At 46.0% G+C, this 26,755-nt stretch overlaps 1 protein-coding gene across 1 annotated transcript in view; it reads left to right on the top strand.

Moving 5' to 3' along the window:
• Nucleotides 1–2,928: 2,928 nt before the first annotated feature.
• The window catches only part of LOC119956232 (cadherin-23-like), a 306,203-nt gene continuing 282,376 nt past the window's right edge, over nt 2,929–26,755 (top strand). Inside the window, exons 1-3 of the mRNA XM_038783267.1 lie at nt 2,929–3,117; nt 19,192–19,278; nt 24,098–24,178. Of these exons, the coding sequence (XP_038639195.1) occupies nt 19,215–19,278; nt 24,098–24,178 (145 nt within the window). The 5' untranslated portion in view covers nt 2,929–3,117; nt 19,192–19,214. The remainder of the gene's footprint in view (nt 3,118–19,191; nt 19,279–24,097; nt 24,179–26,755) is intronic.

The raw sequence follows: 26,755 nt of genomic DNA, 5'->3' as shown, positions 1-26,755 counted from the left end.
ATACTTCACACCATAGCCCTCTCTAAGCACAATAGACACACAACTGGAACTGAACCAACCTCAACACATAACTTTGTCCAGCATGAATCTAACCATAGGTTTTTACCTGTCCAGGCACAGGAACATTAAATTAAACAGACGTAAAACTGTCTCTTATTTCTAATGTTTACCAATACAAATATAAATCTCTTAAATCTACCTTTGTTTTCCTAAAATTGTTTATTGATTAAACCATTTTGATATTGTTGTTTTCACAATTGCCTGTCTCCTCTGTCACAGACCCTCGCCTGGTAAGGAGAAGTTAGACAAACTGGCCTTATTCCCACTAGAGTTTAGAAGATTGAGGGATTATTTAAAGGGAAGTTTAGCACATGGCTAAATAGCTGGCTTTTAAAGCAGACCAATGCAGGCCAGCAGTGCAGGTTCAATTCCCGTACCAGCCTCCCCAAACAGGCGCTGGAATGTGGCGACTAGGGGCTTTTCACAGTAACTTCATTTGAAGCCTATTTGAGACAATAAGCGAATTTCATTTCATTTCAAGTAATAAGATTCTGAATGGCCGTGACGAGGTGGATGTGGAAAGGGTGTTTCCTCTTTTGGGTGGGTCCAGATCCAGGAGGCACTTTTTTAAAGTGGGGTGCGGATGGGGAGGGAAGGTGGGGGGGGGGGGGGGGAGATGGAAGGAAGGTGGGGAAACCACAAAAGAAGAGAAGAGGTAGCCCCCCTTTATTCCCCTCTGAAAATGAAACCAAAGGGGTGGTGGAGGAAGGGTGGGAGAGGTGGGATGGACCATAGACTGATTCAGAAGGTGATGAATGTATATAGGGTCAATTAAATGAAAGACAAAATAAACCTCTCTGTACAATAAAGTAAATTAACACGGGTAAGAAAAATGTGAAATATATATACAATTTTTGTAAATATGAGAAATGCCAATAAAAAGATTTTTAAAAATAGAAAGCAGGAACCATAGAATTCCTGCAGTGCAGAAGTGGACCATTCGGCCCATCGGGTCTGCACCGATTCCCTGAAAGAGCAAGATCATTGAATATTTTTCTCGGTGTAGGTAGATAGATTCTTGTTAGGCAAAGGTCTCAAAGGCTATTGGGGAGGTGGAAATGTGGGCATTGAAACATAAACAGGTTAGGATTGTATGAAATGGCAGGGTAGGCTTGAGGGCCGAATGGCTACTTCTGCTCCTATTTCTTAATTAACTACCTGCCCCCCTCCCCATCTGTTACAGAACAGTCTCACAACTCTCTCTGGCCCCTCTGTTCCAGAACAGTTTTGCAACTCTCTCTGCCCCTCTGTTCCAGAACAGTTTCACAACTCTCTGCTCCCTCTGTTCCAGAGCATTCTCAACTCTCTGCCCCTCTATTCCAGAACAGTCACAACTCTCTTTGCCCCCGCTGTTCCAGAACTGTCATACAACTCTCTCTGCCCCACTGTTCCAGAACAGTTTCACAACTCTCTGCCCCTCTGTTCCAGAACATTCTCAACTCTCTGCCCCTCTGTTCCAGAACTCTGTCACAGCTCTCTTTTCCACCGCTGTTCCAGAACAGTTTCACAACTCTCTCTGTCCCCTCTGTTCCAGAAGTTTCATAACTCTCTCTGCCCCTCTGTTCCAGACAATTTCACAACTCTCTCTCCCTGCCTCCTCTGTTCCAGAACAGTTTCACAACTCTCTCTCTCTGCCCCTTCTGTTTTCAGAACAGTTTCACAACTCTCTCTGCCCCTATGTTCCAGACATTTCATTACTCTCTCTGCCCCTCTGATCCAGAACATTCTCAAGTCTCTGCCCATCTGTTCCAGAACTGTCTCAAGTCTCTGCCCGTCTGTTCCAGAACTGTCTCACAACTCTCTCTGCCCCACTTTTCCAAAACAGTTTCACAACTCTCTGCACTTCTTCTGTTCCAGAACAGTTTCACAATTCTCTCTCTCTCTGCCCCTCTGTTCCAGAACACGTTTCACAACTCTCCCTGCCCCCTCTGTTCCAGAACACATTTCACAACTTTCCCTGCCCCCTCTGTTCCAGAAGTTTCAAAACTCTGCCCCCACTGTTCCAGAACAGTCTCACAACTCTCTGCATCTCTTCTGTTCCAGAAGTTTCACAACTATATCTGCTCCCTCTGTTCCAGAACAATTTCACAACTCTCTCTCTCTCTGCCCCTCTGTTCCAGAACAAGTTTCACAACTATCTCTGCTCCCTCTGCTTCCAGAACAGTTTCATAATTCTTTCTGCCCCTCTGTTCCAGAACAGTTTCATAACTCTCTCTCCCCCTCTGTTCCCAAACAGATTCACCTTTTTACGTTTCCCCATTTGGGTCTCATTGTTATTGGAAATGTGCATCATGAATCATTTTGTGTTGGGCGGGGGGGGGGGGGGGCGGGACTGTACAGAGTCCACATTCAGCACTAATTGTAATATGATTTATTCCTAATTTGTGTTTGTTCTGGATGAGCGATTGCGAGTTTAATCAGGTCTGGTTGGTCTGGTGGGTAGCATTGCACAGGGAGCTTTTTGGGATTGACACGATGGTTGGAAATGAACCATTTATGCAGAGGAATGTTTGCGAGTATGAAGCTCTGGGAACATTTGACTTCTGCAAAAAAAAACATCAGCCCACTTAGCTTTTTTTGGGAGGGGGGATGCAAAGCAGGAATGATGGTTATAATACAGGCAATCTGCATTTTGCAAGGGCTTTATTCCCCCCCCCCCCAAAAAAAATTGCAACTGTATCTGCTAATCCCAGGTTTTGATGGGGGGGGGGGGGGGGGGGTTGATGGACAGTGAGTGTAGCCCCGTCTATTGTTCTGGGGCACCGCCCACAGTGATTGATTGACGTGCCCAGCCTCCAATGGGAGGAGAGGAAGCCCCCCCCCACCCTCCCCCCGCTGACTGACAGGTGGAGCTTTAGCTGTCAGGTAGCCGGGCTGCTGCAGACTGTGGTCCTGCTCACCTCCTCTCTGAGCAACGGCGGCCAAATGCCGGGGAAGATGCAGCGAGCAGCCCCTCAGTGAGCCGGAGGACAGGACCCCCCTCAGCAGCGGCTCAGTCCAGCACAGCCCGGGGGGGGAGAAGAGTGTCCTCAGCCAGTGCGAGGAAGCAGCTACCAGGTAAGGGAATGTATCCATTTCAATGTATCCTCTTCCTCAGGTAGTTTTGTTGCAATTGTGAGCGGCCTTTTGTTACTTTGTGTCAATTTGATCCGATGTCTCCTTAAAAATGATTACACTCTTTAAAAAATTATACCCCTTTAAAATTTTCATTTTTAGAAGTTGCACCTTGTAAAAATTGTGCCCCCTTTAAATTTACTTCCTTTTAAGTTGCACCCTGTGAAAATTATACCTTTAAAAAAAATACACCTCAATAATGCACCCTTTACAAAAACTATATTCCCTCATTACAAATTGTACCTTTTTTAGAAGTTGCACCTTAAATGTGCCCCCTTTTAAAAAGAAACTCTGCCCCCATGTTAGAAATTACACGTTTGAGTAAGTTGCACCTTTATAAAATTGTGCCGCCTTCTAAAAAAAATGTGTACCTTTTTTTCTAAAAAAAAACCCCCAAAATATTGCAATACCAGTCTGTCCTGCAAATGGGGAGGTCTTGTAAATATTGCTGCTTCGCTCGTAAATGCTTAACGGATGTCATAATGTGCGGATCCCTCTGAAAACGAAGTCTTAAAACTAATGACTTGTTTTTAAACATCATTTCTTCTCTGGTGTTATTCTCTCTCTCCTGCACGTGAATTATTCTGAAGCTGAAATCATTCATACTGTGGCTGGAGGAAGAGGTCGCGCTTTCCTCGCTATTCACACCAGTTTGTGGTTTATTCCCGATTATCCCAACAACTGTCTCAGCAAACCCGACTCCCCCGATCAAATTGGGGGATGATTATTTTGGGAAGTAATCTCCCAGCTGGGGATTTCATTGGGGGGGGGGATTTTTTTTTTGCCTGCTCCAGGAGGGATCTTTTCCCTGTTTATTTAGGGATTGAGTATTCTAACGAGAGGGAATGTGTCCCGAAAGGAGGACAGTGTGTCTCTGTGTTAATCAGAGCAAAGACAGTTCAAACGCTGCCTTGAGATTTCAAAGCAAAGAGACATGTCCACAGAACGTGCACAGCCCCCCAGCTCGCCAACCCTCCAGCATACCTGCAGTCACATCCCCACTCTCCTGCCCTGGCTCAAAGATACTGGAACATTAAATTTGCATATGCCAGAAAGAAAGCTAGCGTGTAGAATTTCCCTCTGAATGAATTATGGATCTTCGTGAGGCGGCTGACTAATAGATGTGTTGGATTTGGAAGAATTGCATGCTTTCCAGCCAAGGTATTTAGTGGAGTTATTGTCTGTTGACTGGTCTTAGCAATAAAACCCTCTGGATATTTCTTAACTTGTCAAACTAATGCGGCCTGCACGGGCTCCCTTCATTGTTAGTCGGTGTGTGTGGAGGTGTTCTGCCAGCTCATTGTTGTGGTAATCGAGTTTAATAGAGATTCTCAGGACTGGAGATTCAAAACATCAAAGGCAAGCTTCAGTAAAGGGTCTCAACTGTTGGCTGGCGTTCAGAGCATTAGACAGCACACCATATTCTCGTGGTATTAAAGTGAGGGGATGGTGGAAATGTCTTGGATTTTAACAACTGCTCATTGACACTAATTGAGGTATTCATTTACTGATGAGCCCCTCAGGCTGTGGGCTGTTAAACAACATTGATTTGGGGTCTGTCCACTGGCACATTGTGTGTGTGAGGCTCATGCAGGTTTGATTCCGACCTCGGGTGACTGTGTGGAGTTTGTACGTTTCCTGCGTGGGTTTCCTCCCGCAGTCCAAAGATGTGCAGGTTAGGTGGGGTTACGGGGGAAGGGAAGGGTGCTCTTTCAGAGGATCGGTGCAGATTTGATGGGCAGAATGGCCTCCTTCTGCACTGCAAGGACTCTGTGGGATTTGCCGCCATGTTACAGGGTTGTTTGTGGTCCAGTCCCACTCCATTGCAGTATTGAGGGAGGGTCACATTGTTGGGGTGCTGTCTCTCAGATTACATTAATCCAAGGCCCCAGCTGCCCTTCAGACCCTGTGGTCACTTGTTTTTCCTTTTTAAAATAAATTTAGAGTACCCAATTCATTTTTTCCAATTAAGGGGCAATTTAGTGTGGCCAATCCACCTGCCCTGCACATCTTTTTGGGTTGTGGGGGCGAAACCCATGCAAACATGGAGAATGTGCAAACTCCACACAGACAGTGACCCGGAGCTGGGATTGAACCTAGGACCTCGGCGCGGTGAGGCTGCAGTGCTAACCACTGCACCACCATGCCGTCCTCATGATCACTACTTTGAGGAAGAACAGGGGAATTCTCCCTGGTGTCCTCATCGATATTTATGCCTCACTAAACATATGATCCTGGCCATTATTTGTAAAAACTTACTGTCCACAAACTGGTTGCTGTCTTTCGTAAAGCACAGTGGTGATTGCATTTGGCTGCAAAGTACTTGGCTTCGTGTTTACTCTGGTTAGGAGCAATAGAGAAATGCACAATCTTTCTTACTTCATAGAATCGGTGCGTGCGTTTGGTAAGATTGGTTCATTCTTGTTCTATTTCCAGCAAGGATGTTTTTAAAACGTGCAGAAAGCTTGTGTGACTGACCGTATGTTACAAACAATTTAACTGGCTCCAGTTTACTAAGTTAGTACAAGGTCACGCTGTCCCTCCTGTCTCAAGTACAGTTTAAGTTGTATACTCTTGTGAAGTCATGTGAGGCGACACTGTGTAGGAGCATCTTCCCATGGTCCCCAGAGTGCAGTCAACACCAGCCTAAAATTATTTAATAACTTTTGCAATGCTGCATTGGAAGTTTTGCTGTCTTTTTTTTTTAAACAAAAGGTGGTTAGCATCGCTGCCTCACAGCGGCAGGGATCTGGGTTCAATTCCGCCCGTGGGTGACCATCTGCGCGGAGTCTGCACGTTCTCCCCGTGTCTGCGTGGGTTTCCTCGGGGTGCTCTGGTTTCCTCCCACGGTCCAAAGATTGCAGATTAGGTGGATTGGCCATGATAAAAATTTTGTCATTTGGTCCAAGGATATGCAGGTTAGGTGGGGGTCACTGGGATAGGGAGGGGTGTGGGCCTAGATAGTGTGCTCTTTCAGAGGGTTGGCGCAGACTCGATGGGCCAAATGGCCTTTTGCACTGTAGGGATTCTATGATCCTGCTGGCTGGTATAGTGTAATTGCACCCATAATTTTAATTGGGGTTTTTGGAGCCAGTCCAATTGAACATACTTTGCAGCAACAATGTACATATTTGCACAAAGTGAGTTTAATTAAGCATTTGCCATGATCTCTCAGATTAGGAATGAACACTAAACATAACTTTCAACTGTGCTAATTGGAGATTTGCACTCAAATTTAACTGCTTGCTGGCACAGTCCAGAGATTAATTGAGATTTGCTCAGTTAATATATTTAGTGCCAAGGCGCTAACATTCCTTGCATGATACTGTGCTGAAAGAGGTCATTCAGCCCATCATGTCTGCGCTTGCTCTCTGCAAGCACCATCCATTAATGAATGCCATTAATAGACTTGAGTGATATCCAGGGACATTTTCAAAACACTGGGCAGCTAATCCGATTCTGAATGTAATTGATTGATTGAGTGGCAAAGGGAAACTGGTATCACCTCATTTTCTGTAACTATCTGTACTTAAAACTGAATGCAAGCTCCATTCTGTTCCAAGGCTTGTGCTTGCAGGAAAGCTGGATTTACCGCACAATGAACTGCTATCACGCTTGCTCGTTGAAATAAAATGACTCGCAAAGTAAAATAACATCCCCTGCTCTGTCAGATGCAATAATGCGTCCAATAAATTCTTAATGAGGATGTTTGCCCTCTCAGGTGGCTGTGAAAGATCTCATTGTCAGGGCGATCACCAGCTGTTATGTATCCCACAACAAACATCAGTAACGCAGTTTCTCTGGTCATTTATTGCGTTGATGTTTGTGGGAGTTTGCTGTTTATACATCAGCTGCCATGTCTACCTCGATTACAGCAGTAACTGTGCTGCAATTCTGTGCCAACCGAAGTGTTTCTTATATCCCGAAAAGTGCTTGTATACATGTAAGTTATTTCTCCCTACTTTCTGAATCTCTGTTTCGAAGCATTGTTTAATTCCTTTCCCCACTGCAGTTACCAATTATTGTATGTCATTTTTTTTTTTTTTGAAACGTAGTTATCCCTGTTACTTCTCCAGTTTGGTTTTTGTGCGGTATGCCAGCCTGGTAAAGCAGTAATGCCGCTTGCTGTCCATTATGGGCTGTCTCTGACGGAGAAAAACATGACTTGCTCAGAAATTGGCTGTTTTTCTTTCCTCCTGTTGAATCGATGTGTGGTATCGCAGCTATTGATGTTTGATCACCAAACACAGACTGAGCAATGTACAGGGGCGAGTCTGCTATTGAGCCAACTTCAGCTTTACCTAAAAGAAAAGGAACATCCTTTTGAACGACCAGGCTAAATGACTTGGTGTGCTCCAAGAACACTGACTGACAGGGAAATTTAAACCCTTTGACTGTCACCTTAAAATCTCCCAGGTGGTCTGTACCCTCTTGCATTTTAAGTTGTCTAACTGTAACAGGTTGTGCATGGTGTACACAGACTGAGACACAGTGAGGTTTACTGAGTAGTTGCAGCTGACCATGGAGATATGGAATGATGACGCTGGGTGGTCCGTGTCCTTTAAGGGTTTTGGGTTGACTCTGGATGGAGTGGAGAAAAAACTGCTTTGAATATGAGACAAACCATTCTTATGTCAGCATTTGCGAATGAGGACAATCGAAGACCCAGCAGTTGGTATACTCTGCCACTCTTGAACATGCTGCCAGGAGACCAACGTAGGCAATTTAGGTTCCCTCCTGATTTAACCTCCCTCTCTGACCAACTCATCTGTCAACTGCTGGCCCCCAATGAACTGTGGAAACTGGATAACTTTCCATCACCAGTCCTAAAACGCAGCCTCTGTACATATGATAAACCGGAATCAGCATTAATTACATTTTTTAGATTTATTTATTGTGATTTTAACACATCTTGATGGTACAACACCGCAAGAACAAGTAAAGGCTCCACATACATGAATGCAGCGGGAAACAAGCAAAAAGCCACACAACTGGTTCAATACAATAACTTGATACCTCAAAGCACCACCAGAGAGCAGGGAGAATCAGGATAAAACCACGCCAACATGCTGCATTCCTTCCCATGTGGCGAACATTACCAGAGTTCAGGATGACATTTTCACCCCACGATTGGGCATGCATCAATGTACATCTCCCTCAAACCTGCGAGCATCGAAGGCTCCCAATGACACACCACCACCTCCTCTCCTTGGATACTAGACCCGTCTGTACAGGATTAATCGCAGATTATTTAAACCCACCCCTTTCTGGGAGAACCGCAGTTCTAAAGGGTTGTTACATATACCACACAACGTAACCCCAGTCTCAGGGCCCAGTATATAACCAACATTATTCCATCCAATTACACAGAGCAGCTACGCATTTGAATTATTTTTAATTTTAAAGAATAAATTTAGTGTACCCAATTCATTTTTTTCTAATTAAGGGGCAATTTCGTGCGGCCAATCTACCTACCCTGCACATCTTTGGGTTGTGGGGGTGAAACCCACGCAAACACGGGGAGAATGTGCAAACTCCACACGGACAGTGACCCAGAGCCGGGATCGAACCTGGGATCTCGGCGCCGTGAGGCAGCAGTGCTAACCCACTGCGCCGCCGTGCTGCCCTCTACATTTGAATTATGACCACTGCCGTCAATGCCTCCTAATAAAAGGGATAGAGAGCTATCAGGAGTGGATCACAGGATAACAAAGGGTCAGGATTCAAGCGTGGTCGAACTTCCGGTGACGGCGGGCAGGAGGCAGCCACACAATGGAGGGCTCCCGTTCGGGAACGACATTTTCGGGGCTTTAAGCCCGGTCCCAGGGTCCACGGAGGTGGCAAAAGCAGGGAGAAGGCACAGAGGAGGCACAGTAAAGGAAAATGTTGAGGGTGAGCAAACAAACGGCCGTAAAAAAACAAACAGCTGAAGGTCTGTCGGGGAGTGGAAAGGTCACCGCGGGGTCACCAAGGAAAATGGAGGCTGGAGCACCAGGGGAGGCCGCATTGCTTACGGCTGAAGAAATGACTTGAGGTGATGGCTATGGAATTTGAAAGGCAGTTTACAAAACACATGGAGACAATGAGGAAGGAGATGAGGGAGGTTTTGAGTGTGCTGGTGGAGGAGGCGATTTCCCCGGTGAGGACGGCGGTGGCGAGCGCAGTGGCGGAGGTGCGGGAGCAAGGGGAGGCGCTGAGGTAGTGGAAGAGACATTATTGCAGCACGGTGATCAACTTACCTCGATGGGGAAGGAGATGCGGAAGGTGATAGAGAATAACAAGGATCTACGAGGAAAAATGGAAGACCTGGAAAACAGATCCAGGCGACAGAATTTGAGGATTGTGGGGCTGCCCGAAGGAGTTGAAGGGCCGAGGCCAATGGAGTATTTTGCCGCGATGCTGGCGAAACTATTGGGGCAGGGGGAGGATCCCTCCCGCTATGAACTGGATCGGGCTAATCGGTCATGGAGGCCTGTACCAAAGGCGAGTGAGCCGCCAAGGGTAGTGACTCTGTGCTTCCGTAGGTACAGTGTGAAGGAGAAGGTCCTGTGCTGGGCTAAGCAGAAGCGGGTGGTGCAGTGGGCTGGAGCTGGTATACGTGTATATCAGGACTTTACGGTGGAGCTGGCGAGGAGGCGGGCTGCTTTCAATCGGATGAGGAGGGCACTGTACATTAGCAAAGTGCAGTGCGGCATTGTATATCCAGCGAAGCAGAGGGTGACTTACAAGCTCAAGGACTTTTAGTTTGGAACGGCGGAGGCAGCGGAGGAGTTTGCGAAGGCAGAAGAACTGTGGCAGAACTGAGAAATTGAGAAATACCCATGTGCCGATGTATCCTCATGAAGAATGTATTTTTTTTTGTTTCACTGTGTACGGGTGTATGGGCTAAAGGAGCCAATGGTGTATATATTTGGACAAGGGAAGTGACGGGACTTTCACTCTAAGTGAGGGCTTTGGGGTGTAGGTGTATATGTGGGGTCTGTGCTAAAAGGGGATTTCTGGGCTTCCCTAGGGCCGGGCAAGGGGGAAAGGGACCCGGGCAAGGGGGAAAGGGACCCGGGCGGGGGGCCTCCACGCTGGCCGGTTTCAAGTGGGGGGAGGGGCTGCGGCCATCGGAGCCTAGCAGAACAGGGTCCGAGTGGTCTAGCCGGGTTGGAAAGTTGGGGGGGAAGGAACCGAGATTGTGGGGAGGAGTTTTACAAGAGGGAGTGGAGGGGAGGTTGGGGGGTGAGGGGAGGTATTTACAACTCTTGGGTATCATGTACGGTACTCTTTCAGAGGTTGGATGGCATTGAGTGGGGGGGGGGGGAGAGTTTGTTTTATTGGATGCAAATATTGACAGGTAGGCTGTTGTTTGGGGTGGTGGGAGGATGGGATCGTTGTTATTGTTAAGGGGATTGATTTTGTATTTGTTACCGTTTACTGTCTGTGGGTGGGGTGTAAATTTTGAAGGAAAATGTAAAAATGGAGAATAAAAACATATTTTTAAAAAAGGATTCAAGCGTGGTCTGTATTTCCCCCAGCACCCGCTTACCATCATTAATGAGAAAGAACAAAAATGCTTAACCAAATGGGAAGCCTCCCGACTACAGGTACGGGGTGAGGGGGCAACAGGATATCAGCCAAAGTACAGGACTCTTCTCAATCCCCAGGCCCCCGTGCACAAACGGATTCACCCAAGGTGCCCTAATAAGTGCCTTTGAGAAGGGACAGCCCAAGCTGCTGGGCAGCAGGGTGCAAACCACAGCACCAGACCTGGCCTCGCCCAGCACAGTCTGACACGCACAACGCAGCACCCCCGGGACCACTAGCGCACCCCAAAACCTGTACCTGAGCCAGTCCTGCATCTCCTCGACCGCACCCAGGGCAGTACACCTTCCCCACTGAATAGCAAACTGTTCAACCCAGCTGGAGAAAAGATGGGGGGGGGGGGGGGGGAAAGCCCTGAAGGGAAAAATGCCCAGGGAAATCAACAAAGCCCACCTCAGCATGTGCCACTACTCACTTCGTAAGAACACCAACCTCGAGGAAAAGTCAGAAGAAGCCAAATCCTCCCCTGGGTGTATAATCTGCCCAGGCCATGAGCTGAGATAGGCACAGGTTCTTAAGTTGAAATAACAAAGTTGAATAAAAACCTGATGTGATTAACTCGAACTGCGGGGTCTGCGTCTATCTCAGTGTGGACTTAACGTGCCCTCTTATCCACCACACTAACCATCCACCAATCACCCTACCATAGCTCCACTCGTCTTCACTATCAACAAGATGAGGGCTGTTCAAAATACATCCCTCCCAAAACCGCAAGGGTAACTGCGTAAAGAGGAGCAAAACTGTGCACAGACCACGTGTTACATAATCGGCGACTTGATAGGATTTTTGCTACAACAGGAGACTCTCGCCCTCGTGCTCACACCTTGCACACTCTTGCAGGGGAAAAGACAAAATAAATCAGCAGCATAATGGTGTAAAATTCAGGATAATTGTTTTGTTATGCTCTTGACTTAGCATAAGCGGCTTCCTTGATGTGCACTCTGACAAAGGAAGGTTCAGACTTCAAGATAGCTTTAACACATTTATTAAACTATTTACAATTCTCCTACTTGGATTCGACTGTACTGTTAATCCTTCTATAGCTACTCAGACTGACGAACCAGTCTGCTACAATCCACGTGGTGGGTGTGATGTTCAATCAACCCTGTGTCTGTACTCTCTGAGTGTCTCCACTGGAAAGAGGAAGATCATGTGTGCTGTGTCCTTTTATATATGAGTTGGTGTAATGCCCCCCTGTGGTAGTGTCATCTCTGTGTATCGTGAATGCCCATTGGTCGTGGCCTATCTTACTGACCTATTGGTTGAATGTCTGAGTGTCGTGTGTCTGGTGCTCCCTCTAGTGTCTAGCTAGTCTACGCGTATTTACATTAACCCCTTGTGTATTTACAGTGATGCATAGCACCACAATAATAACACCTTCTGTGTTTGAAAAAGCCACAACAGGATGATCATCTCACTTCCTGTCAGAACACGGACATTCTTTGCCAGGCCCCTGCCTCCCAAACCCATCAGGGTGGATATGTGACATGCCCTGCAGCAGGATCTCAACGAACCAAAGGTGGTCTTTAACCAAGGAAAGAGTTCCCTTAAATTCATCGATTCACTTCTGCGCCTCTGCCATCCTCCCAAGGATACCTCACGGTTCTTCCAGATGAGCACCAAAGACCTGCACCATGGTGCCAAGATCATCACCCAGAGCTGTCTCTCTGAGCCCACCCACATCTCAATGCCCACCCTCACCTCGGCAATAACGCCAGTGCAAGCTGGGCCTTGACCCAAACATCTCCAGCCGCCTTCATTGCACGAGGATTCTTTATGATTTAATTCCGCTCCTCTTCGCAAAACTCCCAATCAAAAGCGAAAATGCTGGAAAATCTCAGCAGGTCTGGCAGCATCTGTCGGGAGCAAAAAGAGTAAACGTTTCAAATCCGATGACTCTTTTTTTGTCAAAGCCAATCAAGCTCATCAGGGGCATATTACCAAGCACATGAGCCCAAAAAAGACTTATGAAATATGCACAAGGAAAAATAAAGGATTGAAAGACGAGCAGAGCGAGAGCTTGCAGAATCTCAGCCGCTTCTGCACTTGACCCCCTCCATTATTTCGATCTTGATGCAGTGGTGTATTTTATAATCATTGGAACTTTAATATTCAGATTCCACCAAATCATCCCTTGTCTCAGTCGGGCTAATTAAATTAATTTTTAAAATTTAAAGTGCCCAATTCTATTTTTTTTTTTTCAATTTGAGGGGTAATTTAGTGTGGCCAATCCACCTGCTCTAGACACTGGGAGAATGTGCAAACTCCACAGAGACAGTGACCCGGGGCAAAAAGCTGGCCGAGTGGGCGTTTCGGTATGTCCGCGTTTTGCTTCTCTGTCACTGGGGTTTGTGCCGAATGTGTGGATCTTCAGCGAGATAATTGGATGGTCGGCGAAGAAACGGAAGTGCTGGATCTACTCAGTTGGTCCGGCAGCAACTGTGGAGAGAGAAGCCAAGCTGATGTAGCAAGCCCAACAGGACGCGTTGCATTCTTCATGTACGTGTTTTTGTGATTAAGTTGCACTGCTCTGAGATGGGTGCCTGTGCTGAAGGATTGAGATGGGCACACCTTGTCAACCTGATATCAGGATCAGTCATTTTCGGGTTAGTTATCAATATAACCTGAGTTTCCTGGAAGGTAATTTATGGTGGCCGTTCGATTCTCTTGATCAGGAGTTGAGTTCCTGCGACTCGGGGAGCATGTTCAGTTAGATAAAGGGAACCTGTTCCTATGATATAAGAACATACAGTGCAGAAGGAGGCCATTCGGCCCATCGAGTCTGCACCGACCCACTTAAGCTCCCATTTCAGCCCTATCCTCCTAACCCAATAATACCTCCTAACCTTTATTTTTTGGACACCAAGGGCAATTTATCGGCCAATCCACCTAACCTGCACGTCTTTGGACTTTGGGAGGAAATCCGAGCACCCGGAGGAAACCCACACAGACACAGGGAGAACGTGCAGACTCCACACAGACAGTGACCCAGCGGGGAATCGAACCTGGGACCCTGGCCCTGTGAAGCAACTGTGCTAACCACTATGCTACCGTGCTGCCCACTGAGGGCCCTGGGAGTGTGTTAATGGTGATGAAGGGATATGAGGAGCGTCAGAGTATTTACTGGGGGGGGTGTCACTGAGAGCTTTGTCACTTGTTTGGGGTTGAGTGATAAAAGGGACCCATGAAACACTGAAATGATTTGGACTATTCTGTTAACCTGCACTGCAGAAGGCAACACTGGCTGAATTGTAAATTGGCAGGGAGCTATTGGTTGAGAAACAGTGTGTGAGCTTGGAGAAGCTGACAGATATCCCATGAGATCGGGACAGTACAATTTCAGTGACACTTAATTCAAAGGCAAAACAATGCTCGCGCAGCTTCTGTCTCGGTCTTGTCAGAATGCTTGTTTCACACTGAGTAATGTTAGGAACATCACAAGCTATACCGCACCAGGCTGCTGTCTCTGCAGAATGCAATGACTCACTTTAGAAATTCAAACGAATGTCGGGCAGAATTGTCATGGGGGGGGGGGGTGGCTTGAGGAAGGATAAAAGAGGAAAAATGTTATTTTTTGTCTTGTGTGCCTTTTGCACCAGTCGAAGCAGGTGAACAGATGGACGCACAGCAAAGGATAACCTCTTTACTCTGCGGCTGGTGAGATTGTGGAACTTGTGACGACAGCAAGTCTTTGAGGTGAATATCGAAGTTGCATTTTAAGGGGGGGCTCGATACAAACAGGACGAAGAGCAGAATGGATGGTTTGCTGATACGATGAGATGATTGGGAGGAGGCTTTTGTGGAGTACGAACACCAGTGTGAAGGAGTTTAGCCGCATGGCCTCTGTGCTGTACGATCTGCGTAACCTTAATCACCCTGGGCGTCTTCCGTCCTGCTCTGGACAGTTTGACAGGATGTCGTGGAATCCATGGTTATCAGGCTTGTGCTTTTTTCTTTTAGGCAGACCTTTACTGAAAACAGAAACTGAAGAGACAAAAAGGGAACACAAAAAGGAAACTGCCCCCTCCCCCCATGCCACCATCCAGTTTGTAGGGAAACAAACTGCAACTGAGATTTAGAAACAAAAACCTCTGGGTAGACTGAAGCTGGTCGAGGTGACACAGCCATCCAAGCTCAGTAGTGGTAGTAGTTGAGTCCAGTGGTGCAGTACAGGCAGGCTGAGGAAGACAAAGCTGCGAATGGATTGCTGCGGCTCTTTTGGTTACTTGCAGATCAGATTGGTGGACCTGTACCACCCAGACTGAGTGAGGGGAGGGGCCTCTGCAGATGTGTCGTTTTTGGTGAAGACATGCCCAGGGAGCCCAGGATAGTTGTGCGCTCCTTTCATTTGTGGATCATACAACACGATGTCCAAGAAGAAGAGGGGCTGGTTTTCATGAGGAAGGTCGTTTTGCATCTGTTTTTGATCAGCCAGTAGCTGTGAATGCTGAACCAATTCACAGGATATTTCTTTATAAATTACATACACAATGGCAGGTACAATAATATATATTTGATTGGAATTTGCCTGTTAATTCATGTTTAGCTTCTGTTGATTCTGAGTGTTTGAATATAGGATAGTATCGAATAATATTCAGTTTGTTTTTGTTTGACTGTTATAAAAATTCTTTGGTTTTAAACTATGGCTTCTCTCTTTTTGTAAATAACTGGGATTTTTAATTTCAGTTTAAAAAAAAAAAGTTACTGGTATCGACCAAGAGGTATCGACCAAGAACAGAATGTAATTGCTTCTTGCCTATTTTTTTGCTGGCAGGAAGATGATGATGGATTGAACTAGATTTGATCTACGTTGTAAAGCTGGTCCTTTTTTTTGGTTGTTGACCTGGATTTTGCATAGAGAATAAGGCTGAGTACTCTCCAATATATTTTTTAAAAATCATTTTTATTAAGATTTTCACAAAATATAAACAACAAAACAATATTAACCAAACAACAAAAACCAACCCCCCCCCCCCCCCCCCCCCCCCCCCAGCAACTGTACTCTCCATTATTAAGGGGTGAATCAGACCAGAGTCCCTGCTATCATGCACTGTTAAATGCGGAAATCTGCTCTTTGCTATTTGATTTGCCTTGTCTCCACAGGTTGCACCATAATGGTACCACATGCAAGTGGGTTCAGTTCTGGCTGAACAGAAAGTTGTAGCTCAGTTCCTTGTGTAACAGTGTGATAAGGTGTAATTGCTGGCTGACAAATCTCTGGCATTGGAAATGCAATTTTACAAGCGTGGAGGCTCATTCCTTCCTTTTCGATATTAATTATTGTTGGAGAGCACACGCGAGAGCGCTCTCCTTTATTCCCCTGTCTCTAGATGATCTAATTTATACCGCCCGTCCCAGTAAGGAGTGTTGCTTGGTCTCAACTGACGTGCCACAGATCCCTTCTAGAAAACATTACAGTGGATTAACGACTGTGATAGACATTCAACGGGAAATCCCGCAGCAATTCTCTGGATATCATTGCAAACAGAAAATGCCGTTATTTTGCCACTGACTGCAAAATCCAGGCTGTAGTATTTGTCAGACATTTCTGCTTCGCATTTTAATACTGAAACAAAGTATTGTAATTTTAAAAAACATTTGATTTAGTTCAATGTGCACAGTTCATTGAGCATTACAGGCTATTAAATGCAGATTAAAATAAATAATAAGCATTTGCTTCTGCCAAATCTGTGGTTTGTTGCCAAAAGTTTACTTTGCTCCCCACTTGAGTGGGATTGTTTCATGAAGCAACTTGAAATGAAATGAAAATCGCTTTATTGTCACGAGTAGGCTTCAATGAAGTTACTGTGAAAAGCCCCTAGTCGCCACGTTCCAGCGCCTGTCCGGGGAGGCTGGTACGGGAATTGAACCGTGCTGCTGGCCTGCTTTAAAAGCCAGCGATTTAGCGCAGTGACCTAAACCAGCCCCGGAATGAGGAGAAAGGCCTATGACTGTAAGCAAGATTTCTCCTGCTGGGTCGTAAAGAAGCAGTGTGCATCGAGAGTTCCAGAGAGTGGCCAATTACATATTAAAGATACATTTTCTCGTAACTTCAAGTTGAATACATATTTTTGAGACATGTAGGGCTGGATTCTCTGATCCTGCGGCTATGTCCCCCGTTTTTGAGGGGGCGGTGCATTTGAAAAACCCCCCCCAATTCCGGCGTAAACAGGGATTCTCTGGCCATTCGCCGGACGCAATTTCAGCGTCGGCAGGCGGAGAATTCCACCCCCTAATCTTTGTCACCAGGTTGTAGGCTCACATATTGCTGCAAGGTTCGAGTGTCTAGTCTCAGCTGGTATCTCATCGCAGCACGAAGGGAGTGCTGTCTTGGCCGAGGTGCCATCTACACAATGGGATGTTAAACTGAGAGCCCACCTCGCCCTCTGGCACTTTTAGAGAAAAAGGAACATTTATCTCTCAAAAGAACGCCAAGGCAGATTTGTCAAGCAATTCACTTTGTTGTGGGAATTGCTGCATTTTGATTTAAAAACGTGTGTTCTATAATATCACCGACACTTAAAATCATTTATTTATGGTTGTATAGCAAAGTAACGCCACAAACAACGGATGTAACGCAAAACAATATAGCAAAAACACAACCAACCATGTCATCCACAGGAAAAAGAAAAAAAATCCCCCCCCCCCCCCCCCCCCCCCCGGCGCAACAATTGATGCCGACTAACTCCTAAAGGAAGGAAATGGAAGGGCAGCACGGTGGCGCAGTGGTTAGCATTGCTGCCTACGGCGCTTGAGGACCCGGGTTCGAATCCTGGCTCTGGGTCACTGTCCGTGAGGAGTTTGCACATTTGAAACCCACGTTTGCGGGGGTTTCACTCCCACAACCCAAAAGATGTGCAGGAAAGGTGGATTGGCCACGCTAAAATTGCCCCTTAATTGGAAAAAATAATTGGGTACTCTAAATTAAAAAAGGAAGGAAATGAATGGCTTCCATCTTGGGTAGAACCCTTCATGCTACACCGACCGGTGTACTTGACCTTCTCCAGCTACAGAATTTCCATTAGAATCGAATCCCTAGAGTGTAGAAGGAGGCCATTCGGCCCATCGAGTCTGCACCGGCCCTTGGAAAAAGCACCATACTTCAGCATTTAATTAGGTTACCAGACCGAAGCGCTGGGTGGAGTAGGAGATCTCCACCCCAGCAGGATGCCAGTCTGGGCTATCAATGAGGCAAAGTCTGCCTTCACCCCTGTCTGCAGCTTAGAGTCTGAAACCCTGAAAATGGGCATCAAAGAACAAGGCTCCAGATTGATGCTGAGAGTCACTGATGCAAATGTTTACCAGCTTAGTTCACGACCAGAACATCTGAATGTGGTTAGCCGGCCCCCGGGAACACCGCTCACACTTGTCATCTATCCCCGGAAGGAAACTCGCCCTGGCCTTTAGTCGGGTGAACCCTAATTATCACCTTAAGTTGGATCAGCCTGTGCCATGTGTAGGCGGACACGGGTTTACCTGTGAAGGACCTCACTCCACGCTTCCTCATCCAAAATAGGCTCTAAACAATAACTGTACCCATGAAATAAACTTCCCAGACCAAACCGCCCAACCCTATCAAATGCTTCCTCAGCATTCATTGACACAACCACCTCCGGTTCCGGCACGGAAGAGGGGAAAGAACAATATTCAATAACCGCCGTATGTTCACCAACAATCGCCAAACCTTAACGAAGTCTGTCTGAACTTCTGCCCGTGTTTGCAAAAAGAAAAGGCTTGGAGTGCTGCAGTTGGCTTACGGTCCTATGATCAAACTGCGTCTGCAGCTCCTTCCTGCGCTCCTCCTCCAGGACAGGATCCACCAACCTCTTGCCATCACCGACACTTTTGTGACAACGGTGTCATGAATGTGTTTTATTTTAACATTTCTATCGATATTTAATCTGCAAATGTGTTACTTTTATTCTTTTGGGATGCACGTGGGCGTCACTGACAGGCCGCCCAACTCTAATTGCCCTTTTGTGGCTTGCTAGACCATTTCGGAGGGTAGCGAAGAGTTAACCACATTGCTGTGGGTCTGGAGTCACGTGTAGGCCAGACCAGGTAAGGACGGCAGATTTTCCTCCCTAAAGAGCATCAGTGAACCAGATGGGGGTTTTTACAACAATTGGTGATAGTTGATAATGGTCACTTACCGAGACGAGCTTTATATTCCAGATTCTATTAATATGGATTTAAATTCCACTAGCTGCTGTGGTGGGATTTGAACCCGTGTCCCCAGAGCAGTAGTCTGGGTCTCTGGATTACTCGTTGAGTGATGTTACTATTACACCATCATCCTCCGTTGACAGCCTCGAGTGGCAGCTCTGTAGTTTGTTTTAAAGGCGGATGTGTTTTGTTTTTTGCTTGGCAATCCTTTTTATAATTCGGTGACCAAATATTCATTGTTTTCTTTCCCTTCTCCTCCAGGACACCGGCACGTGCACTCTGAAATGAAGGTCAATACACACAGTCGTGTCTTTGAGCTGTTACTTTTTCTGCAGTCTCTATCTCTGGGTAAGTACCATTAGCAAGCACAATGGCGTTTGAAAAATGCTTTTTAAAACGCATGTGGCTGAAGATGTAACCATAAGTCAGTTCTTCAACATTTTTGCCATTTCTTTTCCACTAGGTTACTTTATTCGTGTTGGGGAAGTCAATGAGCAATGAACAGACAAATGGAAAGCAGTGATTCTGTGCTTCATAGTCATCAGAATCTTTAGTCATACTCCAGATACTGTTAGGCTGCATGCCAGTATTATTATTTTTTATTTATTTTATGGTGTGTGGACATCACTGGTTAGGCCAGCATTTATTGCCCATCCCTAGTTGCCCTTCAGAAGGTGGTGATGAATTGCCTTCTTGAGCTGCTGCGGTCCCTGTAGGTGCAGCCACTTTGCTGTTAGAAGGGAGTTTCTGGGATTTTGTCCCAGCCACAGTGAAGGAACGGTGATATATTTCCAATTCAGGCTGGTGAGTGGCAGGGAGGGGAACCTCCAGGTGGTGGGGTTCCCAGGAACCTGATGCTCTTGTCCTTCTAGATGGTAGCTGTCGTAGGTTTGGAAGGTGTTATCTAAGGAACCTTGGTGAGTTACTGCAGTGCATCTTGTAGATGGTACGCACGGCTGGCGCTGTTGGTCAGTGGTGGAGGGTTTGGATGTTTCTGGAAGGGGGAGAATCATCGAGCTGGCTGCTTTATCTGGGATGGTGTTGAGCCTTTTGTGTTGTTCCAGCTGCACTCATCCAGGCAAGTGGAGAGTATTCCAGCACACTCCTAACTTGTGCCTTTTAGATGGTGTAAAATCCAGGACTGGATTTGCTATTAATAGTGGAGTGGAAGCTTTGTTTAAAAGGGTCAGTTGGGAAACCTGGCCTGGATTTCAGAATGCAAAGGAAAGAGAATTATGGAGAAGATTTTAAAGCATGTTTTTGGGAGTGGAGCTTGGAAACTCGCACGTGGCAACAATCTGAGGAGATTGAGGAGGCATTCACTTGGGGTTCAGAGTGGAGAGTGTATTTGCCCACAGTCATCTTGTGTGCTTACAAGGGACTTTATGAGACCATTCTAGATTAATATATACTTTGTAATCCGTGTTAATCCTAAAAACCTGTTTGTAATTTTTAGGATAAAGGGAGAGTAAAGCCATAACTTCCAATTCTTTCATGTATAATGTGTTACCTTGTTAAAACTAATTATCGGTCCAGTGACTCTGCTTATCCATGTTTCACAAAAAAAAAATTCAAGTTGCGTTGTTTTGAGCCAGGGTTTCATTCTGGGATCTTTCTGTCCAGTTATAACACCAAGTGGGATCGTAAAAGATTGTCTTTGAGGACCAGCTCTATTTGGGTACTGATGGGTAGTTTTGGCAGGTGATCAGTTGATCTCTGGTACTGCAGTTTAGCTGAAAGATCTCTCACTCAGGAGAAGGTGCAGTGGTAATATCACTGGATGAGTAATCCAGAGGCCCAGGCTAATGCTGAGGGCGACATGGGTTCAAATCCCACTGCAGCAGCTGGTAGAATTTAATTCAATTAATACAATCGGAATGGAAAGCTAATCTCAGTAATGGTGGCCGTGAAAATACCATTAATTGCTTTTTAAAAAAGAAACCCATCTGGTTCACTAATGTCCTTTTTTAAGGAAGGAAATCTGCCATCCTTACCCGGTCTGACCAACATGGGACTCCAGACCCACAGCAATGTGGTTTGACTCCTAACTATCCTCTGAAATGGCTGAGCGACACATTCGGTTCAGGGGAAATTGTGAATAGGACCATAAAACACGAGAGTAGAATTAGGCCATTTGGCCCATCAAGTCTACTCCGCCATTCATTAAGATCATGACAAATCTGATATAATCCTTGTGTTCCATGTTACCGTTTTATCCCCATAACCCTTGATGGTTAAAACATCAATATTCCAGATCACAAAAGCTTGCTACGGTTATTTTATTAAAGTCCTGTCCGTGTCGTCCTGGCTATTTTGACAATTTCCCTCTGTGTCCTCTTCCCACTCGCCCTTCTGCCCCTGCAAAGTTTCCCCTTACTTGCTCTGTCAGCACCCTTCGTGGCATTTGCACACCCCTATCAAATCTCCTCTTAATCGTCTTTGCTCTAAGGCAAACATCTAATCCAGGAGGAGTAGTGCTGGTGAATCAACATCCTGGGGGTTACCATTGACCAGAAACTGGACTGAACTAGCCATATTAATACTGCCCCCCCCCCCACCACCACCACCACCACCACCAAAAGCCTGTCCACCATCTATAAGGCACAAGTCAGGAGTGTGATGGAATACTCTCCACTTGCCTGGATGAGTGCAGCTTCAACAACACTCAAGAAGCTTGACACCATCCAGGATAAAGCAGCCTGCTTGATTGCTCCCCCTTCCACAAACATTCAATCCTTCCAACACCAGCCCTGTGTACGATCTACAAGATGCAAGGTTTCTTAGACAGCACCTTCCAAACCCACGACACTACCATCTAGAAGGACGAGCAGCAGATACCAGGGAACCTCCCCACCTGGAGGTTCCTCTCTAAGTCACTCACCATCCTGACTTGGAAATATATTGCCGTTACTTCTGGGGCAACATTTTGGAACTCCCCTGACAGCACTGTGGGTGTGAAGGACAACTAGGGGTGGGCAATAAATACTGGTCTAACCAGTGCCCACGTCCCGTAAATAAATTTTTTTTTAAAATTGAGCATTGGTATTTGAATGGTCCTATTGTGCACAAAATGCTGCTGGAGGCAAAACTCCCAAGGATAAAGTTTGCGAATGTGTCTTCTGGCACAATTCCTATCCAGAGAGGAATAGGGCCTGAGAATCTGTTGTCCTCAGTTTCCTACGATTTTGTCCTGGGAGGGACCAGAATTGTCCGAGTGGATCTCTGTACTCTGAGCCTCGGAGGGGAAAGTTCCGGAAAATGAAAGACCATCACTGGTCAATGATGCTCTTCCTCTACTCCCTACATTCCAACTTTACTAAATCATGCTTCAAAACTCATCTTAACTCTTTTTCCGTTCTATTTCACTGTCTAAATAGATTGAGGGCTGATGCATGATTGAAACAAGCAATCAAGTGAAAATAACTTTTAATTACGGAGTCGGGTAGTTCAGTGAACTGAGTTGTGTTGAGTGACAGGGGTCAAAAGTTATTTTATGGGCTAGTGAGTCAGGAGTAGTTTATCAGGGAAACTGTCGGCTGCACATTGTAATATCAGAATATGGGCATAAATGTTTCAGTGGCTATGGTGTTAACTTTTTATTACTGTCTGTATCGCTACTTAAGCTTCAGTTTTTAACCGTGGAACTGTTTTATCCTGTTGTCTTAGATTGATTTAGATTCCTCTTGCTCATAGATTGTTCCCTTTTGTTAAAAGAACAATTCTGCCAGATGTTGGAGGAGTTTCTGTTGATCTGAGTTGTTAAGATTTCATTCAGGTTGCTGTGGGTTCCTTGAAGGTTTTATTATCATACTTTTGGTGCTTGCTTTGCACTGTGATGTTCTGACGGTCTGTTTTTCTGATGGTGGCTGAGTGATCTTCATTGGCCAGGAAACTGGGTGTTACATTATGGGAATGTTCAGAATACAAAGGGTTAATGTCATACTATATAAAGCACTGACTCTCAGGCTTCTGGGAGAAGGCTGGGGAGATCTGGAGGAGAGCTCGAGAGAGAGCAGTTATAGAGCGGAACAGTACAGTTCTAGATACAGTGTAGAGACTAATGTTAGTTTGAGTGTACATTACTAGAATATTGTTTACTGTAGGAGTAAGTGGTTGAGCTTAATTAAGTAGTGTAAACAAATGTTAGCTTTGTTAATGAACTTGGCTTGTGTGGTCTTTGTGAGCACTACAACATCCATCCTGAGAACAAGAATCACAAAGAACACCGCACCGGGAACAATCCAGTCCTCCTTCAAAGTAATGCTGTGGGTTCCTGTGTGTTTGAGGGGGCGGACGGCGCCTCGGTTTAACATTGCAGCGCGAGCGAGTGCTGCACTGTCACAGCTGCAGGCTTTGATGAGATGTTTTATCGAGGCGCCCCCCCCCCCCCCCCCCCCCCCCGGTTGGTACAGATGATCTTGTGGGACAACTTTGAAGAAGGCCAGGGGCATTGCCACCCCACTGCCATGGGAAACATTGAATATTTATCAGTCAAACGTTATCCTGTTTGTGGGACCTTGCTGTTTTCTAAACTGGCCGTTCCGTTCCCTACATTACAACAGTAACTGCACTTCCAAGTTCATAATTATCTGCAAAGTGCTTTTGAGGTCAAGAAACATGCTCCACAAGTGGGGCTTTCTCTTTGATATGTTTGTTTGGCATATCCAGTTTAGCTTCCCCTTGCATGTCTGAAAGGGGTAGACTGAAATGAGAATGAGTTCCAGAAAGATAGTCAACATAGTTGATTCAAAACATGTAATAAATAAAACCATTGATGGATTAGAACTGGCTGATGCAAGCTATATTCATGCTATGGGTAGCGCAAGTGATTAGCACTGTTGCTTCACAGCGCCAGGGTCCCAGGTTCGATTCCCCGCTGGGTGACTGGGCGGAGTCTCGCGTTCTCCCCGTGTCTGCGTGGGTTTCCTCCGGGTGCTCCAGTTTCCTCCCACAGTACAAAGATGTGCAGGTTAGATGGATTGGCCATGATAAATTGCCCTTAGTGACCAAAAAAGGTTAGGAGGGGTTATTGGGTTACGGGCATAGGGTGGAAGTGAGGGCTAAAGTGGGTCACTGCAGGAACGAATTGCCTCCTTCTGCACTGTATGTTCTAAACAACCTACCAGAAAATCGCTCCTGATGTTGTCATTTATTTTCATTTTTGCAGGCCTATCCTATAATCGACTGCCTTATTTCTTGAATTACTACTTTGATCAATATATTTTAATATATGAAAATGCCTCTGTTGGTGAGTACTTTTTTTTTTAAAGCGGTCTTGCTTCTGTTTGTTTGTCGGTTAGGGTGTTCGTCCGAATGCCGTTGCTTACAGAAATATCATGATGCAGAGTGTGTGTTTGACATTCTTCCCATTCCAGTGGTTAAGGTGATTGTTGGAGCTTCTGTTGAGTACCCTCCCCAAGTGTCCCAGCCTCCTTCAACCTGACGTCGCCAAGGTAAATGGACTGGTAAACTCGCTCTTTGTGCCTGGTCACCAATGCCTGCTTCATTTTCCTGTCTCACTCCAGTTGTTTAGAACCGCTGGTGACCCTGGACCTGGAGTATTGTGCAAACACCCTATTGGGTGAGATATGCACCAGTGCATGATGCATGGAGACAAAAAGAGAGGAAGATAGAAAATGGCAGAAGTTTGGTCAACAAAAAGCATTTGGGAAATGTACACCGTGTAATATTCGTGCAGATTGTTCTAGTTTTGCAATACAGTATTTCAAGATTGTTAGTTTACTGAAAGTTATGCCACTGGCGATCTGCAGATTAATGCAAATATCAAACATTTGAAGAATCGCCAAACTACACTTGTTCTGAATTATCTTGGGAGTGACTGTCGAGATTGAGTTGATTGTGTGTTTAGAAAGGAGGCTGATGAGGGAGGCAGTGGCGTAGTGGTGTCATCACTGGACTATAATCCAGACACCCAAAGCCATACTCTGGAGACTGGGTTTAAATCCCACCTTGCTTAAATTTGAGTTCAGCAAAAATCTGGAATTAAAAGTCTAAAAGGTGACCATGAAACCATTGTCGATTGTTGTTCCATCTGATTCACTAATATCCTTTAGGGAAGGAAATCTGCCATCCTTCCCTGGTCTGGCCTACATGTGACTCCAGACCCACAGCAATGTGGTTGACTCATAAATGCCCTCCGGTGTGGGCACTAAATGCCGGCCCTGCCAGCGACGCCCACATTTCTGGATAACTGGGGCTCTTTCTGGGGAAGGTGGGACCTCTATAGACAGGATGGTCTACATCTGAACCTGAGGGGCACCAATATCCTGTGGGGGAGATTTGTTAGTGCTCTTTGGGGGGGTTTAAACTAAATCAGCAGGGACATGGGAACCTGGATTGTAGTTTTGGGGTACGGGAGATTGAGAGTATAGAGGTCAGGAGCACAGATTTGACTTCGCAGGAGGGTGCCAGTGTTCAGGTAGGTGGTTTGCAGTGTGTCTACTTCAATGCCAGGAGTATACGAAATAAGGTAGGGGAATTGGCAGCATGGGTTGGTACCTGGGACTTCAATGTTGTGGCCATTTCAGAGACATGGATAGAGCAGGGACAGGAATGGTTGTTGCAGGTTCCGGGGTTTAGGTGTTTTAGTAAGGTCAGAGAAGGGGGCAAAAGAGGGGGAGGTGTGGCGCTGCTAGTCAAGGACAGTATTACGGTGGCGGAAAGGATGCTAGATGGGGACTCTTCTTCCGAGGTAGTATGGGCTGAGGTTAGAAACAGGAAAGGAGAGGTCACCCTGCTGGGAGTTTTCTATAGGCCACCTAATAGTTCTAGGGATGTAGAGGAAAGGATGGTGAAGATGATTCTGGAAAAGAGCGAAAGTAACAGGGTAGTTGGTATGGGAGACTTTAACTTTCCAAATATTGACTGGAAAATATATAGTTCGAGTACATTAGATGGGTCGTTCTTTGTACAATGTGTGCAGGAGGGTTTCCTGACACAATATGTTGACAGGCCAACAAGAGGTGAGGCCACATTGGATTTGGTTTTGGGTAATGAACCAGGCCAGGTGTTAGATCTGGAGGTAGGTGAGCACTTTGGAGACAGTGACCACAATTCGGTGACCTTTACATTAGTGATGGAAAGGGATAAGTATACCCCGCAGGGCAAGAGTTATAGCTGGGGGAAGGGCAATTATAATGCCGTTAGACATGACTTAGGATGTGTAGGTTGGAGAAGTAGGCTGCAAGGGTTGGGCACACTGGATATGTGGAGCTTGTTGAAGGAATAGCTATTGCCTGTTCTTGATCAGTACGTACCAGTCAGGCAGGGAGGAAGGGGTCGAGCGAGGGAACCGTGGTTTACCAAAGAAGTGGAATCTCTTGTTAAGAGGAAGAAGGAGGCCTATGTGAAGATGAGGCGTGAAGTTTCAGTTGGGGCGCTTGATAGTTACAGGGAAGCGAGGAAGGATCTAAAGAGAGAGCTAAGACGGGCAAGGAGGGGACATGAGAAGTCTTTGGCAGGTAGGATCAAGGAAAACCCAAAAGCTTTCTATAGGTGTGTCAGGAATAAAATAATGACTAGGGTAAGAGTAGGGCCAGTCAAAGACAGTGGTGGGAAGTTGTGTATGGAGGCTGAGGAGATAAGCGAGATACTAAATGAATACTTTTTGTCAGTATTCACTCAGGAAAAAGATAATGTTGTGGAGGAGAATGCTGAGACCCAGGCTATTAGAATAGATGGCATTGAGGTGCGTAGGGAAGAAGTGTTGGCTATTCTGGACAAGGTGAAAATAGATAAGTCCCCGGGGCCTGATGGGATTTATCCTAGGATTCTCTGGGAAGCCAGGGAAGAGATTGCTGAGCCT

Source organism: Scyliorhinus canicula, chromosome 22, assembly GCF_902713615.1.
Source record: "Scyliorhinus canicula chromosome 22, sScyCan1.1, whole genome shotgun sequence".
In the NCBI taxonomy this organism is placed as follows: domain Eukaryota; kingdom Metazoa; phylum Chordata; class Chondrichthyes; order Carcharhiniformes; family Scyliorhinidae; genus Scyliorhinus; species Scyliorhinus canicula.
This window is presented reverse-complemented; position numbering and strand designations above follow the sequence as displayed.